The sequence below is a fragment of the Calliphora vicina genome, chromosome 1 (genome assembly GCF_958450345.1).
Source record: "Calliphora vicina chromosome 1, idCalVici1.1, whole genome shotgun sequence".
NCBI classification, from domain to species: Eukaryota; Metazoa; Arthropoda; class Insecta; order Diptera; family Calliphoridae; genus Calliphora; species Calliphora vicina.
In genome coordinates this window covers 32,036,907-32,060,846 of record NC_088780.1, presented here as the reverse complement: position 1 = coordinate 32,060,846, position 23,940 = coordinate 32,036,907, and the positions used below count along the sequence as shown (strand labels likewise).

Here is a 23,940-nt window from a genome sequence, read left to right as displayed (position 1 = left end):
AAAAAATGAAAAAATTATACAATTGAAGTGTTTTTATAATAAGGTGATTGTTTAAAAAAACTCTTTATTTTTTTATTTTTATTTATAAATAAACATATTTAAAGTGTTTGCTACATAGAAGCTAAGTTATTAATATGTAGTTAAGTTAGCTAAAGAAAATTATGATTTATTGTTTATTTGTTGCTTTTAAAATTTAGCTACTAGCTAGTTTTATAATTTATACAAAACAAGTCATTGTTTAAAAAAAAACCTAAGTGCTGTATTTAAACAAATAGCTAGCTGGTCTGGCAATTGATAACAATTTTTTTCTTTCTTTAAACAAATTTTACATCTAAATAGTATTTGTGTATAACGGTGTGTCTGTGTGTGTGTGGGCCAAAGTTATTAAACAAATAAATTTTTAAAGAACTTAAAAAATAATATTTATATTTTCCCTTTCCATAACATAACATTTAAAAAAAATTTAAACAAATTCTATTAAAAGTGGTTAGAAACTAAAGACAATCCTTTTTTCATTAAAATGAACAAACGAACAACCTTTTTTCCATAAATTATTAGTTTTTTTTTTGTTTGTGAAATGGTTTTCTTTAAGCCATTTTCGATCAAGAACCGTTTCTCTTAAAATAACTTGGAAAAGTAAGTTTTGAGAGCTTTTTAATAGCTCTTTTCATAGATGTTATTCAAAAATTCGATTTGAAGGAAGAAATAATTGAAATTCGTTGAATAAAGCATTATAATTAAAAATTACCAGCCATGAAGCGAGACATGGATGTTGGAAATATGGAGAAACTTAATATAAACTCACCGATAAGAAGATTCCGATCACATTTTGTACATTTTTGCAGGTGACATTTGGTTTTTTTTGTATATAACAACATATATAACACCAAAATAACTTTTTATAATGCAGTCGGAAAAAATAAAGGACTCACTGAACTATTTTGCTTTTTTGTTTTGTAATTTTGCAGGTATAGGTTTATAAAAAAATTCCTATTAGTTACTTCAAAACTAAATACGGAGGCAAAAACTTAACGCTGCTCGAAAATGGCTTAAGGGAAGTGGTTTTGGGTGAAGGAAAATTTGTAAAAGTAGACGGAAAATTTAAAAAAAATATTTAGCAGTTTTAGTTTGTGTTGGTTGTGGTTGTGTGGGTGTGTTGGGGTGTGTTTGGTTAGAGAGATCTTATGCTAACATTTTAATTATATTTACGTCTTTTCTTCTTTCTCTTTATTGTAACGTTCGAGTTCTTTAAGAAATTGAGCCTTCGGTTTCATAACATTCGGACGATCACCACGACAATTCGGACAATACCATTTGCCTTTCGGTTTTAGAACCAAAGATACACAAGAGAAATGAAACCATTCGATGGGACACAAGTCATTATCGCAGAGAATCATTTCACCAAAAGATATCTGGAAATAAACAAACAAAACAAAAATTGCAATTAAAATACATAATAATAATAAAAAAACATTTTTTAAGCATTTCGAAATCAATTTTGAAAATCCGAATTTCAAAGCTGTTAAAATAAGCTCTAGCTCATGCATTAACCTCATAATAATGCATTATATTCGAAAATTCGAAGACTTTTAAAAACTGTTAAATGTCTAAATCATGAGGATTTTTAAGTTCTATATTGGAAAATGTAAGAATTTGGCCTCAACAATAATACAAAAATGTTTAAGAAACATCAGGATTCAGAATTTTTTACATGTTTCACACACTCACCTGATTACACACACAATATGTGGGTTCATCGGGATCAATTGGATCTAGTGGAGGGGTATCTTCTCGCGCATTGGTCTGAGGCGTTGCCGTTGCACCACCACGCGCCTTACGTTTCTTCTTTTTGCCCGTAGTAGTGTTGCCAGCACCCGAACCGGAAGCCGCAACGGTGCCAGTCGCTCCGCCATTACCCGAACCAGAACCACTGCCGGCCAAATTGCTTGAGCCAGCTGATGTGCCGGCTTGATTTTGAGCGGCATTCTTTTTCTGCGTACCCGCAGCCGTAGTGGACTTTTGCGTCGGATTACGTTCACCGCCATTGCTGCCGCCTCCCTCATTGGCCGAATTCGATTCATTGCCACCCAATTCCATGTTGCAAACAGTGTCATTGCGTCGTCGTGAGCGTTTGCTAATCGCACGTTGATTTTCTACACTGACGACCTGGGTCAAGTTGCCACCATTGCCATTCGAGTTATTGCCAGCTGATAAAGTATTGCTGTTACCCGAACGTTCAGAATTGGGTGTTGAGTTGCCACCACCAGCACTGGTCGAGTTCACCGCGGAATTAGCTACACCATAACCTACAAATATCAACAGTTGTAACTATAACATTCATAAAGTCTGCAAAATTCTAGGTATTTACCATTGCTATTTCCTGCACCACATCCGGAACTATCGGCGGCCCTTGAGGGACTCTGCGCTCGTGTTTGTTTCTGTTGTGAGGTCGCACCACTTTCATCGATTTGCATAATTTCCTCCTTATCCTCCTTTATATCGAGATTCTTTTGATCCGTATCCAGCTGCCGTGTTTTGTGATCAATCAGCTCTTGCAATTGTGTCACAATCTGCATTTTTTCATCGCCCAATTCTTGTGCCTGTATCAAGCTCTGTTGCATACGTGTAACAGAGCGGGCACGTCTGCCCGAATTCGTTTCGGCACAATTCTGCAAAGATCTCCACAGGTCATAGTAATGATCCACATCGCGCAGGAGGTCTGCAACAATAACAAATACACAATTAAAACATTAAATTTTTGAATAACCTCAAAAAAATCAACAATTCCACCATTTTCTTATAAACATTTCTAAAACTTACTTCGGTACTGGACATCTATATCCCGTATACGTGATAGATGTCGTTGCACATCGTCTGGCAGATTCTCTACGGAATCAATATAGTTGTCCACATAGGTGGCCGAGTACAGGGCCTCATCCATTTTTTCCCACAATTCGGCCACAATTGAAAGTTGTCGTTTTTTAATAATCAATTTTGATATTTAACTATATTAGCAAAATAATAATAATAATTGCGCGTCTTTTGTACATCTAACACCATTTGCTATAGTCGTTTCTCTTACAGCTCCCTCCGCTTGTGCTTGCAGTTTTTTTTATGGAATTATATTTTGTAAATTTTGTTAGTGTTGTATAAACTCTTTAATACACACAACTACTTTTGTGTTGTTGCTTCTTTCGTTGGCCGTTCGTTCGTCTTCTTTTCCTAGTTGGAAAGTTGTACGCAAACAAAAAACACTGTACTTTTTTTCTTATTGGCTCTTGGAACTTGTTGATTTATTTTAGGAATAGTTTTTAATCAATTTACTAGACGCGTTTTGCTTATGGCGTTTAAATGTTAAAATTTTATTAAATACTGCATTTTTATGTGCTAAACGTTTGCTAAATTATCAAAATATTTACGTTATTGGGTAACGAGTAGTTATCAACTTGTTCGAATACTTTCTTTTCAAGTCGATTGTTGTGGTTGCCAAGTGTTATTACTGTGTTGTTACTAATGCTGCCATATCGATTCAGAATTGTGTGGCATCACAAATTCAATTTCACTGGGTTTAAATAACACAACAATAATTACGTGTAACATGTGGTCTCCACGCGCAACAATCTTGAAAATAATTATGTACTTCCTCTTCTTCTTATCCCAATTATCACAATGTATTGTTATATCTTATAACCAAAAGTTAAACCGACAGTTTTCATACATAAATGATTTAGAGAACAAAAATAGTTTTTTAATAGCTTTATAAGCCTTTTAATTAATTACAGTATATATCGATCAAAATATTATCGACATTTTGTTTTCTCTACATGTCAAAGCAGTAACTAAGCTAGTTATGAATTGTGAATAAGATCTACAACTATCTATGAACTATTTTTTAGTTTCTGTTTTACTAGTTCCGATTTTATGAATATGCGCCATTATTTTTAATTTATTTAATTATGTATGTACTCAATTGTCAGATCAATTACAAACACATACATATTACGAAATAATTGTTCAAACTTTTTTTGAAGAAATAATGTCAACATAAACTGTAAAATTTAATATAATATAAGGAAAAAACCGGGACAACCTCTATTTTTTGGCCTATTTTTGATATATATCTGGATTACTAAGTCATTAATCTAATGATAGATATTTCAAAGTTCATTGCAACGATGTACATAAGGACCTAAAATGAGTCAATATCGAGAAAAATATTTTCCGATTTTTTTTTTCAACAAAAATTTCTTGTTTTTTTAAAAAAAAAATAATTTAAATTTTATTAATTTATTATAATTTTATTATTTTATTTAGATTCACCCGAAAAGAGAACAGTGTTCCATTTTTGTCTCGACCAGTTTAAATGTTCTTTTTGAGAAATTGTGTAGGAGTAAGGTTTTTTAGGAAAATATAAAAATATCGAATTTTGAATTTCAGCAATTTCAAAAAGTATCCATTACGAATACCCAAAGCGTAAAAGATCAACCAGCCGAATCGACACTGAAGCCAAGTAACCTACATATATATATTATGAGCGTTTAAAGCTAGCACAGTAATATTTCATCTTGACAACACATGTTGCAATACCTGTTAAAAACTATTTAGAAAGAAGTGGTTGGGAAGTTTGGCCTCACCCGCTTTATAGTTCAGATCTTGACCGACTACTATTTGTTTCGATCGACGCAGAACGCTCTCTCTGGGATACGCTTCACTTTGGAACAGAGTATCCGATATTGGATTGATTCATGCTTGGCCTCAAAAAATGAGTAATTTTTGGCTCGGAATCCATATGTTGCCTGAAAAATGGGAAAAGGTCATATCTAACTTGCCAATTGTTTAAATAAATTTATATTGTACAAATGTTTTAAAATAAAAGATAAATATTTGAAAAAATAGCGCATTCTTAAGTCATACACCCAATATCTTAATATCTTACACCCAACAACTTTAGTATGTGGATATTAAACGAAAATGTTTTTTTTTAAGTGAACCGATTTTCTGGGTGGTTTTTAAATAACTAATAAATTTCTTAGCCATTTTACAGTATTTTATTCACAACTTGTTTTACCTTCAAAATTCTAATATCTTTATTGGCCGAAACCTGACGAATAGGACTCTAATAATTGTTTTGAATATCTTACATTTGGTCAGTATTTTTTTAAGTTTTTTTGTACAACAACGCAAACGTATCTGCGTTCATTAAAAATAAATCTAGAATACAGGTATTTTGTTGATAATATCACAATACCACCTAAAGTTTATATATTTTTCTTAAAATCCTCCAAAAAAATTTAGCAACTTAAAACTAAATTCCCAAATTCATTATTAACATACAAAATGTGGCAGCACTAACAATCAATAACAGCTGCTCTTAATACTAATCAATATACCCCACCTCTGCCGTTATCGTTAATTTACCATCCCCAATTCATGGAAGCAAGTAACCATAGTAATGATTACTTTTACGGCACGTGCCATCACTAAAATGCGCTTTAAAGCGGCATAAACACTTTTAAAAAACGCATTATTTCGCAAACGTCTGTCGTGACCAGTTGTGTTTTTTCCGTAAATTATCCGCAGTTTCTTTAAACAAATATTCATTTTAGTTTTGTGTCGTGTGTTTAATAACTTTTGTTCTTGTAAAAAGTGTTTAAAAAGCAAATTTGCCAAATAGAAAGAAAATTAGTAAGAGTTCTTATTAAACCGGTACATTAAAGTAAAAAGTGTATCGTCGTTATATTGACTGACTGCAAAATAATTGCAAGAAAAAAAGTCCTTATTGTAACCAATCAATAAAGTGCATTTAAAGTTGTATTTACTTACATTTTATTATAAATCGAAAAAACTAAACGTGTTCTAACTTTTATTAATATTCTTATTGTGAAATTAATCAAACTAAAAACAACAGCAGCAAAATGATGAGCTTCGAAGGAATTAACGATGGCCAAAAACCCTCTAGCAAGTAAGTGGGAATTTTTTTTGTTTAATTTGTTTTAAACTAAAATATGTATGTACTTTATGTAAAAGTTAATGTTTTACAATTTTTTTTGGCGAATCCCTTTTGACTCCTCCATTTTTAATTGTTCATCCTTAGTGTTGCTAAATTGGTGATCTTTTAAGAAAAGCTAAATAAAACAAACTAGCCTAAAACTTTGCAAAAACCAGTCACATGTTAAAGCTTTATTTGCAACACTGATCCTTTGGTTTCTCATTCTCGTTTTTGTTGTTTTTGCAAAGGGTTTTTAGTGTTGCCATGTAATTTAATATTAAAAAGGTTTAACATTATCGTTCCCAATTGGAAGATTTAAGATAAATTCCAATGAACTGGTTGGTATATGAATTATTGTACCTTTAATTCATATTAAAAACATGTGAATTTTCTAATTCATACAATTTTTTTTTTATTAAAATTACATTTTCTATTGGAAAACTAAAGCTTATTGTAATTAATATTTTGTTTTTTTTTGCCTGCTAGTTTTTAATACAAATTCTCACTAGAATATTCAATTTTCAATATAAAAAGTTAAGGGAACACCTATTGTGAAATTATGAAAATTAGCTTAATTACATGAAATAATATTAAACTTATTGTTAAAGTTTTTTTGAAATTTTTTTCTATTTTAAAATCTGTTTTTCAAATAAAATATTTTTGTAATTATTTTATTCTCATCATTCAATAGTCCTTCAAATATGTATATTATGTACGTTCATATCTGACGACATGATTCACCACTATTTTTTTTTTATTATTTAAATGAAAATATGAACAGTATTCATACCTACCGAATTTTGGTGATTTGTTCCGTTTTAAATATTTTTAAACTAAAATATTTTTTTCTAAATTTATATAAAATATCTGCTTCTAAAATCTAAAAACTTGAAACACCTTGTAACGGTTTTCATTTTTGGTTAATGAAAATGTTTACCTACAGAAATTCCATAAGAAGTGAAAAATTAAAATCTTTATCTGAAAAACTTAAAACAGATGAAAATATAAAATTAAGAATAAAATATCAATAATCAAGAATTTCTTAAAAAAAATTAAAATTTTAAAATTTATTTTTCATCATCGCGTGATAAAAGAAAAATTTTATTCAAGACTTCTATGTTTAAAGATAAAAATGATAAAAAAAACATAAAATAGCATTGATTCAAAAATGTATTTAATCATATCAGTTTTGAACATTCAAAACTATAAATTAATGTTTTCTTGTCTCCAGTGAATGATGTCTATCATTGGTGCGATTTGAGAAATTCGAAATTAATTTTGAATTTTCGAACATGCCTTAAAAATTCAGATTTGGTTATGAACTTCTGATAATTAATAGAAAAATTCGAAAAAAAAAATTAATTTTCTTCAAAATGTAATGTTTGAAAAGTTTAGACTTTATGAAAGTATTAAAACTGAAAAAAATAGTTTTAATTCACAAATTTCATTAAAAATAAATTCGAAAACAAAAAAAAAATTACAAATTCTTTTTCTCGAGTGAATTGAAACATTTTCAAACATGTCTTATAAAATCATTGGCCAAATTACCGCATTCGATATCGAGTACAATTTATTGTAATTTTCTTATTTGAGAAATTTAGTAAATTTTAATGGGTATAATTTCAATATCGAAACTATTTTTTGATTCGATGGATATTTGAAACAGTTTTTGTTTCATCCCCGAAAATCTTATGAAAAAAATACTTTAAAAAATCAGTTTCGAACATTCAAATCTTCGAAAAAATTAAAATTTTTTTTACGAAATTTTAATGTTCTATTAATTTGATTGATTGTAAACATTTTGGTGAGATTTTCGGAAATTCGAACTTAATTTCGAATTTTCGAACATGACTTAAAAATGTAGTTTTGGCTATGTAGTTTTGAGTATTAATAAAAATAATCGAACTTTTTAAAATTTTCATGATAAATTCAGTGTTCGAAGATTTTAAAACTTATAAAAATTTAATAATTTCTTCAAATTCTTTAAAAATATCAATTTTAAATGTTCAAATTTTAATAAAAATAATTTTCTTTGTCTCCAGTGAATTGTATTACAGTTTGCTGATATTAACAAACATTCGTAATTAACACACTGCATAAAATAGCAAAGAATTCCACAAATTTCATAAAGAAATATTGTACAATTTCTTGCAAAATGTTAATTAATAAATCTCGAGTAAATGTAAAACGTTTCTGAAAATCAGAAATTTGAAATTTATGTTCGAGCAAATCTTAGGGTTAATGAAAATGATAAAAGAAAATCAAGTTAATAGTTTTCACTTATTTTCGGCTTAAATTTTTAGCCATAATCGTGTTTCAGATTCCAATGATTTTAAAAAATTTAAAAAAAAAATCATTTTTTTTTTGCAAACGCAGTTGGCCGCTAGCACTGACTTTGTATTTAAAACCCGGCTTAGCTATCAAAGTTTTTTCTGGGGAATTATTAGACCACTAATTACTTGTTTTACAAACTAAAATCGCTTATTTTGCATTTTAAGCCTTTTCAAAAAAAGGTTTAAGTTGTCAACCCTATTTTGTAGGTCTGCTGATATTTCTTCTTGTTTTCTTCTTCTTTTTTTTGAAAGAACAAACCCTTTGTTAATATTTCCAGCAAAATGAGCTTTTTTACTTAAATATTTAAAGCTTTTTTTAATATTTTTTTTTAAATTTAACCGAATAAGCAAACAAATGTTTTTTTTGTTAAATTTTGATGGTTTTTTTCAGTTGGAATTGTTGGTTTTGTTTCTTTCCTTTCTTTTGTGTCCTCTTTACTTTATATGTGTGTTGCGTTCTCTCAGCTAAACAATCCCGTTACTTGTGTTTATTTACTGTCATTTGTATATGTTGTTGCTATTTATCAATTTAGCTGATTAAACATTTTTTGAATTTTTGTTGTTGTTATTGGTAAATATCAATTTAGCGAAAAACTTACATTAGAACAAAAATTATTTAAAGAAAATGATTTAGGAACTCTTTTTAATATTTTCCCTAAAGAATGTCGTTACAATTTTTGTTGTGTCTTTTTTATACAAATTTCTTCGTTTGCCTTTCTATGACTCATTAGTATCTAGTCATAATTGTTCCAACAATAAATATGCTGTAGTTTATTATTATTTTTTGTTTAATTCTAAACACATTACCCAAATATTTTATTTTTCAACTTTCGCCTTCTATGACTTTCTGTGCGATTTGTTGTTGTTGTTTTTCCCCTAGTGTCTTTGAACTTTTTTAGCGCAATATGATGATTTTATTCCTTGTTTGTTGTTGTTGCTGCTTTTTTTTGACGTTCTTTCGATTCTTTTGTGATGGTTACTTCATTTTGGTTGCTGGGCACAACACACACTCATTTTTTTCATTTTCTTTATGTTTTATTGTTTGTGTTGTTTTTTGTCATGTCTGCACAAAAACAACAACAAACGTAAAGTTTATATAGAAACTACAAATTTAGCCGGTTTTTTCCTCTTTTATTGTTGGTTTGTTGGTGCAAACAAACAATATGTGCAAAAATTTTTACAAGGCCGGAAACTTTTTTTTTTTTTTGATTTTAGCACAAACTTTATCGAATTGTTAAACTCAATATTTGAAGAAACGAACTAAAAATGGATTAAAATTTTCCATTGTGATTTTCTTTTAGCATATTTGAAATTGAAAGAGGTGTTAATACGAAAAAAAATATGTATTGTGGACATCAGAATATTTTAGATATTAATAAGTAGGTACCTACTATATGGTGTTATTAGAATATTACGGTTTCACGTCTGGCCGCATATTCTTTGCGTTTTTCGGCCAAAGCTCGCTTCAAACGAATCTTTTGCTCATAATATAGGTATATGACCCTTTTACTCCCACCAAATACCTACAGAGAATTACCTTAGGTGTCGATTCGGCTGGTTGGCTGAGCTTTACATACGATCTATTACGCTTCGGGTTATAGTAAACGATAAATTTTTCATCGCAAGTAATGATTCTGTACAAAAATGATTTTTTTATAGCGTTAAAGCATCATTTCGGATATGCAAAATCCTATTTCAAGATCTCTCAGCTTCAAGTCGTATGGTACCCAATTTCCCCGGTTTTGAATGAATTGTGCTGCTCACAAACATTTTGAAATCGCTTCTTGAGATTCTCCCTATGATTTTGCAAGCTCTTGTTGAGTTTTTCAACAATCTTCAGGGAGTAATGCCTTCAATTGGAAGCATAGGGTGTTGAACCAGACAATTCTCCTTGAAAAGATTAACATTTAAAATTTATAACGGATTTAAGGCCGCGGTGGCTGTGCATTCTAGTTGTCCAATTTAGGGGTCTCGTATGTCACGAATAACACGAACAATGTTGGCCTTCAAGACGTAAATTGTTGCTGTTTTATCAGCATAAACCAGTAGCTCTACGTGGCCATCAGGTAATAATCGAGAGGTGTCAAATCGCTCGAACTTGGAGGCCTAATGACTGGTACATTTCTTGAAATCGAGTTATCGTCGTCAATTATTGATTTCAATATCGCCCGGATCAATGTTAGCCATATTTTCAAACAAAAAATAATTGATCATGGTTCGGTAAAGATCTCCATTGACCGTAACAAGATCTCCGCTTTATTTATGATGAAATAAGGTCCGATGATGCCAACAGAGTTTAAACCACAGCAAACGGTTCATTTTTCTAGATGTAATGGAGTCTGGAATTTTGTTTATTAACCAACCCATTAAGCCAAAAATGAGCCTCATCGCTTAACACAATTTTGCAATAAGACAGTTGTTGCGTGAATCGATAACTATTTCTCAAAGTAAATTTGTATAATTCGGTAGCATTGCTGAAGTCTCAATCTATTCAAGATTATTTGTCAGAAATGTCAAAAAGTGAGCACAGTATGACAGTTCGTTTGACTGTTAACCCTATCGGGCTTAATAAAATACCCTTTAAAACCAAACTAAATCGATTTTGAAAATGCTGGAGAAATTTAAATTGTATATGGCCATGAAAAACATTTATGTGTACCAAATATTATCGAATTGAGAAGTGTAAAGGTTCAAAAATTAATTTTTCGTAATAAATTCGAAATAAATTTTAAAGAATACACAGACAAAACAGATTATTAGTAGCAAACAAATTTGTTGGCAGTCTAATGATTCGCTTGGACACATAAATTTTGTCGGTTGCATCAAAAGAAAGTCGGTTGATAAAGAAGAATTTGGGTTGAAGCAACCAAACATTTGTTACCGCTTCTAAAATTGTGTATCCACAACTGTAAAATAGCTAATTCATTCGGTGGCAGCCACGAATCTGTTTTCTATAGACTTTAAATATTAAAAGTCTTAAAATATTCTTCAAGTTGTTTAATAATTTCTTAACCACATGCACTAAGTACTTAATAATCATAATTTATCCACATATTAAAGAAACCTGCATCCTCTATGGTTACTTTTTAAACAAAGTCCACAAATTTTATTAATAAATAATGGAAATTACTTGTGCTGCTGAGTTACTCCTCCTCCTCTATAGCTTGAACTTGTTTAAACTTGTGTCAACAAAACAATATATTCATATTCTTTGTCTCCTTCAAAAAAACCAAAAAAAAAAAACAGATTTTTATGACTCAACCAACCACACATTTTTTACTCACCATATAACCAAAAGGATTTAACTGAATGGATTTGAGTGGATGTTTGTTTTAATGTAATGACAGTGGCATGTTATGGTATGACATGGCATGTCTTTTGTTTTTCCTTTAAATAGATAATAAAAAAACCAAAAAAAACTTTAGCAAATATTGGCATTTTTCACACTTGAACAATTAAGTTTAACTAAAAAATTGCAAAAAAAAAAATAAAAACACACCATAATTCATTAATAAATTTTTATAACAGCTGTTTTTTTGTTGTTGTTCTTTCTTTGCAAATGAACACTTAAAGAAAGAAACTTTTAACGAAATATGAAAAACACTATATTGCATATTAATGCTGGCTTTTATTCTCTGACTCCTTTCGTTAAACAATTTGAAAAAATAAACATAAAAAATATATTGGCAAACAAAGCCAGCCAACGACCAGGGATCATACATATGTATATAGTAAATAGGTATGAGGTGTTTATTATTGTGTCTACCAGAACTTTGGCGGCGCTGTGTTGGGGTCTACAAATTGTATGAAATCAACGCCATATAGACGCCACTATAATTTTTGTGTTTGCCATGCATATTTCTATTTAAACAACTCTTTTTGAAAACACACAGCGCACTGGTCGTATTATAATTTATTTGTTTCTTTCTTTCTTTCATTCGTGTAGTCAACAAAAGATTTTCTTTTATGGCTAAATCTTTATAACAGGGGTAATTTTAAACAAATTAACTCGGTTGCAGTTACAAGTTTTAGTTAGGATTTTTTCAGAACAACAATTATATTCATAATTTGAGTACGGAAATGGTTTTCTGCAAATCCTTAATAGGCATAAAGATGTTTATAAGATGTTAGCCTCAAAGTCAATTTAAAACAATATAAAACTTACTTATTTTTACTTGATATGCTTCTTTTTACTTAATACAGCTTCCCTATCTTAAGATAAAAAAGAAACCACTAAACCTAAAGTTTTTTTTGCTTAGAACTATAAAAAATATTTTTATAGTTTTAATTAATAGTGTTGAATTTATGAACCTTTTCCTGAAACCCTTCCATTTAGGTTTTTATAGTGCTCTCTCTTATTTGGTTCGAACAGGTAGTCGATCTTCGTTTAAAATCTACCACACTTTTGGACACCTTTTTTCTGCTCTTCAATTCCCTTTTAACAAGGGCCAATATCACTCCACTGGCCTTAGCTCCAGGCAGTTTGGAGGATTTGCCTCTCTTGGTACAAATACCTCATTATTGTTCTGGTACCACTCAAGACCATGCTTTACAAAGAGACAAGATGCCAAATCAGACCTAATATAAGTGGACACATTACGAAGTCTTATGAATGTAAGCGCATCCACTTTTGTAAACATTCCTTGATATAAATTTCGGTATTTATAGAGCCCTTTGTAACAAATGTTTGGCTTCTTTTGCAGCAGATATATTTTTTTTTATAAAATCTTGACTTCAATTTCCTTGCTCTGTCTTTGGACTCTAAATTTTTAGCAGAGTTTCTGCCAGGAACTTTTTGAGCCTGGTACGTTCTTAAACCTGCATTGGCTTTAACTTTTCGTACCAAATAGTCCGAATACTCAGCTAAACGGACTGCTTTCCTAACGGATGTTGGGATTTCATTTGAAAATGCTTTTCGAATCATTGGCTTTAGAAACATCATGAGGACCATTCCTTCTACCTGAATCAGGTTTTCGATCAACGGACAAGTTCTCCCGATACTGTTTAATAACATTGAAATCAGTTTGACGGCAGGCCTATGATTGTTTGGCCAACTTTTTGAAAATATTTAATAATTTTATTGCGCACTTTCTCGTCACTCATTTTAATCAGATTAACAACAATTGAACATAATAACTGACATATTTTACAAAGGTAACTTGATCAAAATGCAAAAAAAATCAAATAATTCTTGGGTTAAAAGTTTTAACCCTCGGAGGTATAACCAGATATGTACAGACCTTTTACATATAAAATTGTGTATAACTTTATTGTATTAGAGACAAATCCTTTCATGACTTCCTAGAGCAACTTTCTCCGGACACAATGAGAAAACAATCAAATCGATTGTGGATCCCGGTTCGGCTTAATCTAGATTTTCAAATATTTTCGTTCAAACGTCATAAACAGGTCTGTGCAGACCTATGAATAATTTGTACGTCAATAAAAATTAAAAAAGCAAACTATACATATGGTAGCTCTTTTCTGTGGATAATGTAAGGGGATTCACACATTAATAATGCATGTACATAATTGTGATTTCATTACATGTATTGCAAAAACAAGTTTTGTTTACAGCGTTCTCATTTCAGGTATTCGTGCTTTGAATGCCAAACAAACAAATTTACACATACTTTTAGGAGACCTGACTATTCATTTCCATACGAATCCCATATAGGTCTGCACAGACCTGGTTATACCGTTTAGGGCCGAAGAACCCCTATACCTCCGAGGGTTAAGGAAAAACGTGTGTTAAGTTTTTTTGATCTCCTTATGTTAATGTATTGAATTTACGCTTCGGAACAAGACAAGTCACAATCGAAAAAATACTCAGTGATAGCTGTATTAATCGAAAGCTTTTCCCCTAGAAAAGAACTCTCGGCAACATTATAACTGTGAGAATAGCAAGAAAATTTCGAGTAAAATGTCAACTAACTTTCAAATGGTTTCTTTATGACCAAATTATCGTTAATTATTGACTTGCTATGTACTTTTGATATGTGAATCATTCTAATAATCCCACATTACGAACAAACTGAACTTCATCATCCGGTTTGTACGAATAAACTCTAAGTTGCGATCCTATGATCGATGATCTTTTCCAAAAACGTTTGAAGACCATGAAGATTGTTGTCAAACTCAACAAGAGCTTGGAAAATCCTTGGGAGCTACTCAAGCAGCAATTACAAAATGTTTGCGAGCAGCAGGATTCATTCAAAAGTAGGGAAATTGGGTAACATACGAATTGAAGCTAAGAGATCTTGCAAGTCTAAACTGATGGTTGAATGCTATAAAAGAAAGTAATTTTTGAACCGAATCTGTACTTGCGATAAAAAATGGATCCCTTAGAATACCCCGAAGCTTAAGAGATCGTATGTGAATACCGGCCAAATATAAATGGGGCTAAAGCAATGTTCTGAAATCTGACAACCAGACCATCACAGGGAACCTGTAACGAATGCAACTAATTGGTTTGAAGAGAGCATTGGGCGAAAAACCCCCAGAATGTGCGGCCAGACATGAAACCATAATATTCCATCATGACAAAGCTCGACATTATTCAAAACCTGTTAAAAAGTATTTAAAATGATGTGGTTGGGAAGTTTTGCCCCAAACGCCTTATAGTCCAGACCTTGACCCGTCTCGCTACTATTTGTTTTCATTACTGCAGAACGCTCTCTCTGGGATAGGTTTCACTTTGGAACAAAGTATCCCATATTGGCCTGATTCGTTTTTGGTCTCAAAAGATGAACAGTTCTTTGGGCTCGAAATCCATATAATGCCAGAAAATGGGAAAAAGGTCATAGCTAACACTGGCCAATGCTTTGAATAAATTTATATTGTACAAATATTTCAAAATAAAAGCTTAAAAATAAGAAAAAAAACTCGAATTTTTAAGTCATACCCCCAATAGTTTAGAAGACAATTTAGATTAAAACTCTTCATTTGCATTTAAGATATTATATTGGAATTTCCATACATTTTATAACATTAAATATTTTACATACACCATAATAAATTTATGTTGTAATATAAAAGGGCGTTAGACTTAAAACAAGACATTTTCATTTTGATGACGAATTTCTCATTGTATGACTAAGTTTTTCACTACTTTTTTGCAACCCTGCAAATATGTATGTCGTCGTCTGCTGCTGCCGGTGCTGCTTCTACTACTACTACTACAGCTGCAAACAAAGAGGAAATAGTTTATTTGCCATCACGTTTCCTCTTCCTTTTATAGATTTTTTGTTCCGCTTACAATGCAGTTAACGAAAGAGAACAAAATATTGCAGTAAATTTTATTTAAGGTTTGTTGCTTTTTATTTTTGCATTTTTCTTTTAATACAATATACTTGATAGGAAAACTTTGTTTTTCTTTGGTATTTTTCTTCTATTTTCTAGAGTGTGTTTTTTTGTATAATTTTTAACCTTCGTTTTAAGTAGTTCTTTTATACTTTACCCAGATATTCATTTACTTTATCAGCAAAAGAAATATTTGTTTTTTTAACATTAAATTTATGTTTGTTATAAAATATATGTAGCTGCAAAGATTTAATATTATTTAACAAAATTCACACCCTTTTTTATACAGAATTTAGAAATTTCAATTTAGTTAACGGTTTAAGAAATATTTAATTGATATTATTTGGAAAATTTATTGTTTAAATTTCAAAATTTATTTTATCTAATGAACCTTAGTTTAATTTTTTATTCATTTTTAATTATACCTTCAGCAATTAAAGAACATTTGTTTTTGAATTTTCGAGTTTTGCTTGACTAAATTTCAAAATTTGTCATAACAGACCCGACCTTAAAAGCATGACACAACCTTCTTTAAAAGCATTATATGTACCTCCATGCAACCCTCTCTACTCCATTTGTTTTCCTAACCCCCTTTTTATTTTTTTTTGTCAAACAAAACTGTTTTTCCAAATTGGTCATGTGCCAAACATGGCATTTCCATGACTATTTCATTATCTAACAATTATAATTTTCGTACATAAACACACAATTTCAAAAAATAAAAAATATAAAAGAAAAACAACTGTATAATCATACCAAAAAATAATATTAGTCAACCAAAAAGACATAAACAAAATAACATTAAATTTAAAACCATTATAATTTAGTTTTTATTACCTCTAGTCTAAACATGGCATTTTTCAAAAAACTAAATTACAACCCTGTTTTAGCTGACCACCACCTCTATATATCAGCGTCATTCTTATGAACTCAACACGCAGCTTTATTCTAGATAAATTTCCTTGTGTTTTTTATTTTTATTTCAATTTAATCAATTTAGTTTTATTTTTTTTTGCTTTTTTGTTTAAATAAAGTAAATATTTACAGGAAAATTGTTTTTAAATTATTTATGACGTGTTTGCTCAAGCAGCAGTAAGGAGGGATGTTTATTTAAATGTTGAAAAAATAAGGACTAGAGAGCTAATGGTACGAGTATTTTATTGATATTGACAGCTGTCGTTATAAAGGAGATATGGTTATTTAAATAATCAGCTGCTGTTAGACAAGTGTTAGTAGCTATTTCCTGTGAACATTAATTTTATTATTGATTAAGAAATTTCCCAAAAATCAACCTTTTTATCTGCTAAGAGAAACTTGTGTTAATAAGGAGTATATTAGCTATTTCTCACATTTCATTATGTTTATGCATGACAATGTTCAAATCTGAAACATATCATCCGAAAGCAGAAGTTCCACAGAGTTTTCCTATTCTATCATTTTCCTATTCGTTCAGGATTGTTACAATATGAGAAGGAAATATAATCTTTATTCATCGCAAGACACTATTATATGGAATTTATTATGATACTCGAGGTTCTTCTCCTTCCCCATCTAACCCGTGAAGAATTAGCAGCTCATCATTAGCCTGGATTCTGTAAAATGCACAGTATCAACGACGCATTAAACGCGAAAATCAATCAGATCTTCTTGGAACAGCCCTCAGGGGATTATTACTACCCAGGCAAAATTGTTGGAACTAGGAAAATAGGTTATGGGAGGGAGCAAAGAGGGAATAATGTTTGTGGACATTCGATTCGAACTTTCCTACATTTCAGCGGGAAATTTGTTCCACATACGTACAGTACAGCTAAAGAACGAATTTTCCCTGTATTGTGTTGTGCGGTACTTTGGCCAATCGATCACAAAAGGATGTGTTCTTGATGAAGAACGAGTATTACGTAAACATCTGCGGGTATCAGGAACAAGTTCCCTAATTTAATAAGAACACATATCATTGTAGTACCGATAGAACAGTGAAACGCAGCCCCCATGGGGACGGTGCTCCAGTAAATCAATACAGTTGGATAGCCTACTGTCACCAATAATCACATTCGCCGCCCTCTCCAGTACGCGGTCAAGAAGCTCCAAAATACACTTTGAAGCACCGGCCCATATATGGGAGTTGTATTCCATTTTGCGGTCGGATATAGGTAGTGTAAATAGTGAAGTAATTTCTACAACGTTTCAGAAATCCGAGACACTTGAATTCTTTTTTCGACACTTGAAAAATGCGTTTAGACCAGTGGACATCACATTGTATTTTCATGTCCAGAATATCACAATATTTACACTACCCATAAATACAGATGAAGCGACCATGGTCTGTCATTCGTTTTTGCGTCAACATGCATCACTGAGTCGTGCGAGCGTTGAAAGTGACCCTATTCGAACGATCCATTCAGAGATTGTCAGAAGGTCCCGATTTAGGGAGAATGTCTTTTGGAAAAAAAAGGAATTGAGTAGGAGAAAGAACGGAGCTCAGCTCATTTCATTGCAATCACGAACAAAAGCACCAATAAGTTTCTAAAGCGCATACGGCTACACTTGGGTCATAGATAAAGAAATCTTTTTGGTTACCTTCTTATTCCTTTACTTTTTCGGCACCTTGGCATTAACATTGATTCCGTAATCCAGAACCACCACAACATTAACCACCGAAGTCATTTGGTTATTTTAGGTCTTAAACCAACAGTGGCTTTGTGAAAGCCTGCCAAAAGCCATACTCTTCCAAGACATATTGACATCACAATGCCCAACAATGAGAACATCTCCGATCGGTATCACTTTAGTCATTCGTAGAGTTTAGAGACAAATGCTTAAAACTCCATTACAATGAATGATACCCAGTGGAGAAATATTAAAAGTTGGTAAAACACCGTCTTAATGATGGTAGCCAAGCTGCTTGGAAATCACCTCAGAACTCGATATGTAAGAGGAAGCGAAGCTTTTCCCAGTCGCGAAAAGTAGTTATTCCTAACCAAACTTCATACATTTGGATGTCAGTAAAGAATTTCATATGCACTAAGAGAATATGCAGAAGTATGTAATATGTTAAGGGCCCATTGAATGTATTTAAAGACCGGCCTGCACAGCATTTGTTTCGATTTTGGAGGTACAACAAGAAATGTTGCTATTGGAATGCTGGCATCATCATACGCATTTAAATGGAAAACATAATGAATGGATGATTTTGGTTCACATTTGGGATAATACGTTACGCAACTGATAACTGATTATGTGACGTTTCTCCGAGAGCATTGATGTCGATGTAGACAATCAAGTTTTAATTTACTTTGTTTATCTTTAAAGCGACCTAGACATCATGGCCCAATTTCACGCCTTGGAAATTGGATCTGATTCTTTACTTGAAGTAGTATTTCCTAAAAAGGAATTTCTATCAAATGATGAGGAAATCATTGTATTACATCTATGAATGAACTAGAATAGAAAGACTCAATAAATTGACATTGTGCTAGATAGCTGGTCATGAAGTACAAAAGGGACGATTGTGTTGGACAAGGGTCTTTCTTTGACATATCCTATGGTTAAGCTAGAGAAAAGTCCGGTTCCTGGTTTGAGTCTGAGTTTCTTAGCCTCTGAGGGGGACACTATTTGGGCTCAAACTAACAAAACAAGGGGGAAAACCCAGGACCCCCATAGGGTAATTTAGTATTATATTGGCACCAGGGTACTTTTCACTGAACAGCATTTTAGGCTTTATTCGTGAACTTAAGTTGATATGCTGAATTAAAGAGCTGCACAAAATATCATTTCGGCCTTTTAAACTTATCTGATGTCTTGTTTTGGCTTGACTTCAGCTATATTCAATTCGATTAATACCCCAGCAGTTTAAAAAATGCCAATTGGAAACCTTACAGTTGATGACTTCATTAACTGATCGGGCTTTATATTATGTTTAAATAGTTATACATTGATATTTTCGGCTTGGCAGTTGTATGGCTAAAACGATCAATGTGATGCTTACATATTCCATCAAGTATTCCTCCGCTCTTATATCGGGGCTTGATCAAGAAATTTAATTCAGCTGTTCAGTTGAAATCGCCTTTAAATTGCAAAATATTTTTAACCATAAGCTATGCAAATCGTATGTGAGTTTAAACCAAGTTTAAACTATAAATGAAACAGCTGATTTGTATAACAGTTACGTTAACCATTATACAGCAATAGAGAGAGTGGAATTTAAACCAGGTTTAAACTACAAGAGCGGCAATCGAATGTTTAATTAATCAAGCTGAAGTTTAAGCAAGGCTTTAAATAATTTATTTTACATATGCTGTGAGAGAGTTAGTCACTTTAAAGCACTTTAAATTCAAAATATACCTAAATTCAAAACTCTTAAATAAAAGGAATATGATCATTTTTCATGATCACACTTTTTTTTTTTTGTTTTTTTTTTTTTACATTCAGAAATACAACTTTGCCACCTACAACAACTTAAGAATTTCTATCATACACTTCATTAATATATATTTGTTTTCGGTGTGGTTGTCATTTAAACTTGGCTCTTCTTGAGAAAGTTAAGTTCAATGCAATGCAACCAAACAACAAGCGTCCATCACACACCTTTTTCTTGTAAATTTTAATAAGAAAAAACTATATTGTAAACAAAGTAATGGATAAAGGAAGGTAAAACCTTGTTAACTGAAATTACTTAAACTTCATATGTTGAAATATTAAAATACACAAATAAGAAATGGAAAAAAAAGACAAGAAGTTTTCTTGTAAGTAACAGAAACAGCCTACTGATGATTTCTTATTTAAATAAAAAAAAAAATTATCAACATTTGTTGAATTGTTTTTTATTAAGAAAACATACAATACTCCTTTTTCTTCCTTCTTTAGTTAATGTTAATTTTTTGTATAATAAAAATAAATAAACCCACTGCTTTTTTGAGAAGAGATGTTGAGGAACAAAACGAAAATAGAAGTAGGAAACAAAGAAATAAACGTGTGTCTAGCCTGGCGATATTATTAAAATTAAATGTGTAAAATAATTCTAGCTGTTTAGAGCACATTATCAGTATCTCCTTTTGGCAAATATAATAAACCTTTACTTTTTTCGCCTCCTTTTTCTTTTATTATGGTGATTAAATTTAGTCATTTGTCATGTTTAAATTTAAAGAGGATCCACGCACTGTGTAGTCGTGCAGCAGATACACTCACTCACACACTCACTGATTGACTGATTTACTAGCTGAGAGTAGTTAATTTTTTAGCATGATGTAGACAAAGACTTGTCGTGGGGGTTGTCATGATGTTGAGGTAAATTGAGTAGGAAGTACTCTACACTAAAATTCTTTGCAACTATTTAAAAGTTAATAAAATAAAGTAAAACTAATTAAATGATTAAATTGGCAAGGATTTTGTTAACTTGTGGGGTAGTTAGTTAAGTAAGAAATTTATGTAACAGATCTCTTTCTTTTTCATATCTTTTGGGTTTCCTGTTACTAAATAAAGCCTTAAAAATGCTTTAAATAGAATAGGAAATTTGTTTTTATAATAGCTTCTTTGAGTTTAACTTATCCTACGGAAGTTAGGAAACCTTTTCAATTCCCATTTAACAATCATAGTTAAGTTTCATAATGTGAAACTACCCTCGTATTACCACAACATTTTTGTAAACTTCCCTCCAATGGAAAGTACAAGAAACAAACCAAAAAACATCAGCCGTTTTGCAACTTTGTCCCTAGCAACATGACTGACACATGCTCTGTGTGTCTGTCGGTCTAACTGTCTGTCTCTTCATGATGTTTAGCTTTTTAGACTTGTTTTTTAATAGACCTGTTTGAAGTGTAATTTTGTCATTAAGGTTCTCTTCTGTCTGGCTGTTTGTCGACACTATAGTTTTTTTGTTTGCTTTGTTTGTTTTTTTTTTATAACAAAATATGACTCATTAAAACACTTTCGAATGAAGTGTATCTCCTATATAATGATCCTTCAAAAAAGGGAAATCTTGTTATTAAATATTCTTGTTCAAAATCACACTTGAACTGTAATGGGAATATTAAATAAATAATTATACAGCAAACGATTTGAATAGAAAGAGGTAAAACTGTATAAGGGAAAGGAAAATAAAAGAAAGTGGAAAATTTGGCAACACTGTATTGGAATTCAACAAACTGTGTTGCCAGACAATTATTGGATAAGGGATTTTTCTTTTTTTTTCAAATATTTAACTTTTATTTTGAATCATTTGTAGAATATAAATATATTCAAATTATTGGCCATTGTTAGCTATGACCTTTTCCTATCTATCTTTAGGTGCCCCGATAGATCGGTCGATAGTGTGCTGGACTATTAATCTGAGGGTTGCGGGTTCGATTCCCGTCAGAGACTCTGGGTGTATCTGCAGACAAAAAAAACATATCGACTCCGAGCCAAAATAACTGCTCATCTTTTGAGGCCAAGAGAGACCGTTCTACATCGATCGAAACAAATATTAGTCGGACGGGGGCAAGGTCTGGACTATAAAGCGGATGAGGCAAAACTTTCCAACCCCTTCTTTTTAAATAGTTTTTGCTTCACATACGATCTCTTACGCTTCGGGTTATTCAAATTGATTCATTTTCCACCTTAAGTAATGAGTGGGTGCAAAAATTATTTATTTTATTGCGTTGAAGCATCATTTCGGACATACAAATCTTTTCTTTCAAGGTCTCTTGGCTTCAATTGGTATGGTACTGGGCGATCATTGTCTTCCGTGTCGAGATCACCACTTCTGAACCGCACAAACCATCTCACGCACATTGAAACCGATGAAACACATTCACTACAAGCATTGGAGAGCTTTTAAAAGTTCCCGCATTCAAAGCTTAAAAAGAGCTATTTATGTGGACCCTAGAAAGATATTTTGATTGAAAACTTTAAAAAACTTGGATCATTTCAGACTTTGTATAGAGGAAATGTTCCAGAAAATATCAACCAAAAGATTAATCAAAAGTCGTCTGCTTAAAATTGGATGTTGTGCCGAATCTATAACCTGCACTTGCACTCTTCACTATTATTCCAATTTTATGGCCAACATTTTTTATACCCTTCACCTTCGTGAGAAGGGTATATATAAGTTTGTCATTCCGTTTGTAATTTCTACATTTTTCATTTCCGACCCTATAAAGTATATATATTCTGGATCCTTATAGATAGCGGAGTCGATTAAGCCATGCCCGTCTGTCTGTCTGTCCGTCTGTCTGTTGAAATAAATTTTCTGAAGACCCCAGATATCTTCGGGATCCAAATCTTCAATAATTCTGTCAGACATACTTTCGAGAATTGCTATTTAAAATCAGCAAAATCGGTCCACAAATGGCTGAGATATGAGGAAAAAACCAAGACAACCTCGATTTTTGACCTATATCTGGATTACTAAGACATTAATATAGACAATATGGATATCTAATGATAGATATTTCAAAGACATTTGCAACGACGTATATAAGACAATAGTAAGATTGACCTACAGGGTCAAAATCGGAAAAAAATTTTAACCCGAATTTTTTTTCACCAAAAAAATTGAAAAAACAAAAAAAATAAATTTAAAATTTAAAAAAAAAAAATTTCCAAAAAATGAAAAAAACAACTGGAAAAAAAATTAAATTTTGTTTACCTAAAAATATTTAAAATTTTGAATTATAATTTGGTGAAGGGTATATAAGATTCGGCACAGCCGAATATAGAACTCTTACTTGTTTTAAATTTCTTTTTATATATTTTTTTTTTAAAAAAATTTTTTGTTTAATTTTATTATTTAAACAAATTTTATGACAAAAATTTTTTTTGGTGAAAAAAAAAATTAGAAAATATTTTTCCCGATTTTGACCCCTTGCACATATAAGGCCATTAATAATCCAGATATACATAAAAAATAGGTAAAAAATCGAGGTTGTCCTGGTTTTTTCCTAATTATTAATTTTTCCCATTTTTCCTATTCAAATTCAATGTTAAAAATAAGAAAGTGAAAAAACTCCCGGCGATTTTTTTTCACACAAACTAAATTTGTTTGCCACAGAGAACCTACTTGCAAAGGTATCAGAAAAATTTGAAAGCCACGATTTGCGACAAATCTGCCTAGGAATCTAGAATTCTGTAAAACCTGCAAAGAACGTAGCTAAAGGGCATTTGGGGACCTAAGATGTAGAATACTTATTCAACAAATTTTTATTGACAAAACCTGTCTATCCATATCATTATTAGAACAATAGGATGGCTGGAGTTAGACTTCAGCCAAGAAACATAGGACGAATGATTCAATAGACTCAAGGTATCACAGCAGGACCTACAAAGGATCCAAATAAGCTA

The 23,940-nt window shown here is 31.4% G+C and overlaps 2 protein-coding genes across 2 annotated transcripts in view; one reads left to right on the top strand and one right to left on the bottom strand.

The window, feature by feature from the left end:
- Positions 1–33: 33 nt before the first annotated feature.
- On the bottom strand, positions 34–3,454 carry LOC135956941 (inhibitor of growth protein 1). The gene is made up of 4 exons (XM_065507565.1): positions 2,821–3,454; positions 2,369–2,719; positions 1,729–2,306; positions 34–1,412 (listed from the first exon to the last, which is right to left on the bottom strand). The coding sequence occupies exons 1-4, from the start codon at positions 2,939–2,941 to the stop codon at positions 1,206–1,208; spliced, it is 1,257 nt and encodes a 418-aa protein (XP_065363637.1). The 5' UTR covers positions 2,942–3,454; the 3' UTR covers positions 34–1,205.
- A 2,280-nt stretch (positions 3,455–5,734) lies between these two features.
- Positions 5,735–23,940, top strand: part of Jupiter (jupiter) — a 255,343-nt gene continuing 237,137 nt past the window's right edge. Inside the window, exon 1 of the mRNA XM_065507543.1 lies at positions 5,735–5,962. Coding sequence (XP_065363615.1) covers positions 5,916–5,962 — 47 coding nt within the window. The 5' untranslated portion in view covers positions 5,735–5,915. The remainder of the gene's footprint in view (positions 5,963–23,940) is intronic.